This window comes from Crocodylus porosus, unplaced genomic scaffold, assembly GCF_001723895.1.
Source record: "Crocodylus porosus isolate Cpor-Errol unplaced genomic scaffold, CroPor_comp1, whole genome shotgun sequence".
Lineage (NCBI taxonomy): Eukaryota > Metazoa > Chordata > Crocodylia > Crocodylidae > Crocodylus > Crocodylus porosus.
This window is the reverse complement of record NW_017728886.1, coordinates 143,555,975-143,559,899: the sequence shown is the minus strand read 5'-3', so window position 1 is coordinate 143,559,899 and position 3,925 is coordinate 143,555,975. Positions and strand designations below refer to the sequence as shown.

Here is a 3,925-nt window from a genome sequence, read left to right as displayed (position 1 = left end):
TTTTTTATATAAAAACAAGACTTGAGAACCCTATTGTTATTTTTATTCTTTTAAACATCTTGGGCCTCAGAAGTTTTGCTCTTATATGGCTAAGATCCCTGCTAGATATTACATATATTACACAATTAACTGTTTAATCATGTAATAAATTTAGACCAGCTACACATGCAAAGAAATTATCACAATACAAATGACTATCCAGCCATAAAAAGAGTCAACCAGTTTGTGCTTAAAAATGTGTGACAATTCTATAGCTCAGTTCTATCCAGCATTAATTGAAACATGTAGCAGGGCCCTAAGTGTTGTTTCATGCCAACCCGCATGTGCTTTTAAGGAAGAATGGGGCCAATAGTGAACAGTACATGAAAGTAGGTGAGATAAATCAGATTTTCTGGCTGATTTCCTATTGAAATCAAATACCTGTCCTGGAGTCCACAGAGAAATATGGTTGGCCCTGGAGAATACTGTAGACTACTCTGGCACTGTTCCCATATGTTGGATCATCAGCATCTGTTGCTGTCACCTGAATAACAGAGGTACCTGAGGAAAAAAAAGGGAGAACCCAGTTAAATGTATAGGTAGGGGGAAAATAGATATGGTTCTATCCAGGTTTAATGCTTAAGAAACATTCTATCATATTGGACTTCATCTAGGAATATTTTTTCATGTGCATGAGACTAGTATGCATACCTCATCAGTACTGATGAGAGTTAATACATATAAATCCACCATTTATCACTGAAAAGATAGAAAACCCTTAAACTAGCAGTTCTGTAACTGTGACCTTTGAAGCTTGTGGTTTGCAGAGAACTGGCTGGTTTAGGGTGCTCACTTCTCTTCCTTATTTCTGGCTACTAAGTAATACTAAAAAGAGCAAAAAAGCACTCTGTAGTATACTATTATGACTTTGCTATGTAAAACAAAATAGTGCTTATAACTTGTGAGTGAAATGCATCTATGGAGAGGCACAACAGGGCAGCTCTGTGCCCTGGGCAGTGAGGCAATGCCAGCTTCCGTGCTGTTGATGGCACAGCACAGCAGTGGCAGAGCTAGGCACCAGCTGCAGTAGCAGCTATTTTTGCAACCTGCCCCACAAAGGTGGCACCTGGGGCTGTTGCCTGTGTTGGTTTCCCCTCCTCCCCTTCTTTCAGTCATGCTACTGTGGTTACATGGGCAAATCCAGATTGCAGCAAGGAGGAATGCAGCCGGATCCCCTTTAACTGTGTTGGATGCGCACTGAGTTGAGCTGAATTCAACAGCAGGGCAAAAGTGGGGATAAGTGGCAGTGGCACTCATCTCTTGGACTCTGGAGCTGTGTGAAAGCTGGAGATCCATGAGCACATGCCAGTCAGGTGGTGATCTAAGAGCTCGGGGCACTTGTACGGCTCTGGTAGGAGCTGTGCTGACACATTGTTTTGCGCAGAGAGCTCACTGTGTATATGCCACACAACCAAAGCTTACTGCGGCCTCATTGCTGCACACTGCTAGATCCACCCCTGTGTGTCTATGAGGTGATCTCTCTGGTAAACTAGGGCTTAGACTATGAAGATATCTGAAAACTCTGGCCTGCTAAATAAAATATAAACTCACATGAAGTTACAACTACACTACACCTGCATTGCTAAGCAATGACCTACTCAGTAAAACAGTATTTCAATATGGTTTTGTTCATGCATTTAAAGAATTGTAAATGCCTAGAGATTGTCCTTCTGAAGCATTTGTTGGTGCCTAAATAGAGATGTCTTTTCTATTCATTGATTTTCAAGGGACCTTATCTCTCAAGTTAACTGTAGTTCTGTAGGCTATATAATCTTCTAAGAACTTTGATATGGTGGAATATAATTACTTCCAATATATTTTTTCTGGTGTCCCCCCTTTTATCTAGAGATAGTATGTTATGAATCCATCTATCCCTCTATCTAATATTCCATGATGAAAAACAACTTCTCTCATGTTATTTTATAAAGGTTGGAAAATTAATCCTAGACCTAACCACGCATGAAATCCAGAAAACTTTAGACCTTGGTGTAACTTTTATGGCTCAAGTTCACCTCTAGCTTTATGTCTAAGTTACTAATGTGAAGTGGAAACTTGGCTGTATATTCATTCTATGTGATTTAAGTAGCACTATATCTTTATCAATATGTCACCAGAAAGCAATTATTATCTCCAAAGAAATGGAAATGCAATAGGAGAAAACTAGAACAACAAAAAAAGACAGTATTGTTCATTTAGTAGACAATTTCTAGAGAGAGTTGGTTTTTTGAACCCCTCAGATCCTAGGAAGGCAGCTATTTGTATTCCGCTGCACTGCAAAAAAGCCTTAGTATCTTCTCATTTTCAACTTATTTATACATCACAAAATACTTACAGATCTACCTGAACTATGTTCAGCAGAAACCCAGATAAGGTTGGAGTTGGGGCGCAGTATCAAAGGTGGCTTAAAGCTTCCATCCCAAAAAACCCCAAATCTAGGGGCAGCTAGATATTGCTTGTCAGGCACTCAGAGCAACTATAATTTTTGCTTGCTAGTAAGGGATACCAAAGAGGCCATCACACAGCTGCATGTTGTCAGACCACAGGGCATTCAAGCCCTTTCTTACCTCCTGTGTGCTCTTTCCCCTGTCTCCCCTTCCCCCACCCCCTTTCATTATAACATGACCTCTTGCCTGAGCAGGGCCAATACACTTGCTTAACAGTAGCCAAGGCTGTTTTAGGGAAGCTCTCCAACATTGTTGTATTGCTCTCATGTAAGGCCAAGGTAGAGTCTGTGAGGCACTGGGCTGGTTTGGGTATAATTAGATCATTTGGAAGATTGTGTTCTTAAATCCACCTTACCCACTGGTGACATTTCTGGAACAGAAGCTACATAAGGTCCATCCAGAAATTTAGGTTCATTGTCATTGATATCTTGGATTTTGATAATGAACTCTGACTCTGGTTCCATTGGCCTGCCTGTCCGTCTGTCCAGGGCCTGTGCCCTCAGTGTATACTGGGATCTTTCTTCTCGGTCCAGTCTCTGAATGGCATGAATGTCCCCAGTCGTATCATCAATCGTAAATACAATGCCAGCTCCTTCTCCTGAAAGAATGTATTTGATTGATCCATCCCCTCTGTCCATATCAGAATGAAGCTGCAAAAATTAATGGGAACCAATTAGATGATGAGCATGGAGTGCCTGCAGTGAAAGACGTATTCCCAATTACTTTTCAGAACATTTTGGTCCCACTATTAAGATTCAATAGCTGGCTGTAGAAGCATTTCTTTTGCATTGACAGATACAAATATTCGGTAAAAGTTATCTGGTTTAGAAACTTATGCAAATATTCAGTAAAAGTTCATGTAACCAAGATGCAATGTTGAGGTTAAACGCTACATCAATCATCCCCCAAAACTGCACTCTGCTAAAAGAAGCAGATTCAGACAACCAAAGAAGAACACTCGCTTGGCCTGATTCAAAGCTCCTTGAAGTCTATGGGAGTCTTTCTATCGACTGCATAATGACTTTATACTTGCCGAGGTGACTCAAGAGGGGTAAGGCTGCCGCTCATAAAATATGACTATGTATATCATAGACCAAAGAATACGGACTAAAGAGAAAATAAAATAAGGACGCTAGGGAGCAAAGAAGCAACAGAACTCAATAATTGCTGTGTTGCAAAACTCCCTTAAAAATCATTTCTGATAAGAAAATAGAAGAAAAGTTGTTGGACAAATAAAAATGTAAGCTAAGCAGCTGAATACATACACAAACCACCACACACAAAAGATATGCACCCCAAGTTTTAAAGGGAATTAACAAATGAACTTACTGCATGACTGATAGATAATTAATTTTAGGAAGCCGAGGATAACTGGGGATGTAACAGAGTAAGGAAGAAACATAAGTGTTTCTGTCACTAATTCTTTTTTTTTTTTTTTTTTT

The 3,925-nt window shown here is 39.9% G+C and overlaps 1 protein-coding gene across 2 annotated transcripts in view; it reads right to left on the bottom strand.

The window, feature by feature from the left end:
- CDH20 (cadherin 20) overlaps positions 1–3,925 on the bottom strand; it is a 183,735-nt gene that overhangs the window by 49,255 nt on the left and 130,555 nt on the right. For both annotated transcript variants that reach the window (XM_019542101.1, XM_019542109.1), the window contains exons 4-5: positions 2,839–3,133; positions 421–540 (exon numbers count right to left, since the gene is read on the bottom strand). In XM_019542101.1, the coding sequence (XP_019397646.1) occupies positions 421–540; positions 2,839–3,133 (415 nt within the window). The remainder of the gene's footprint in view (positions 1–420; positions 541–2,838; positions 3,134–3,925) is intronic.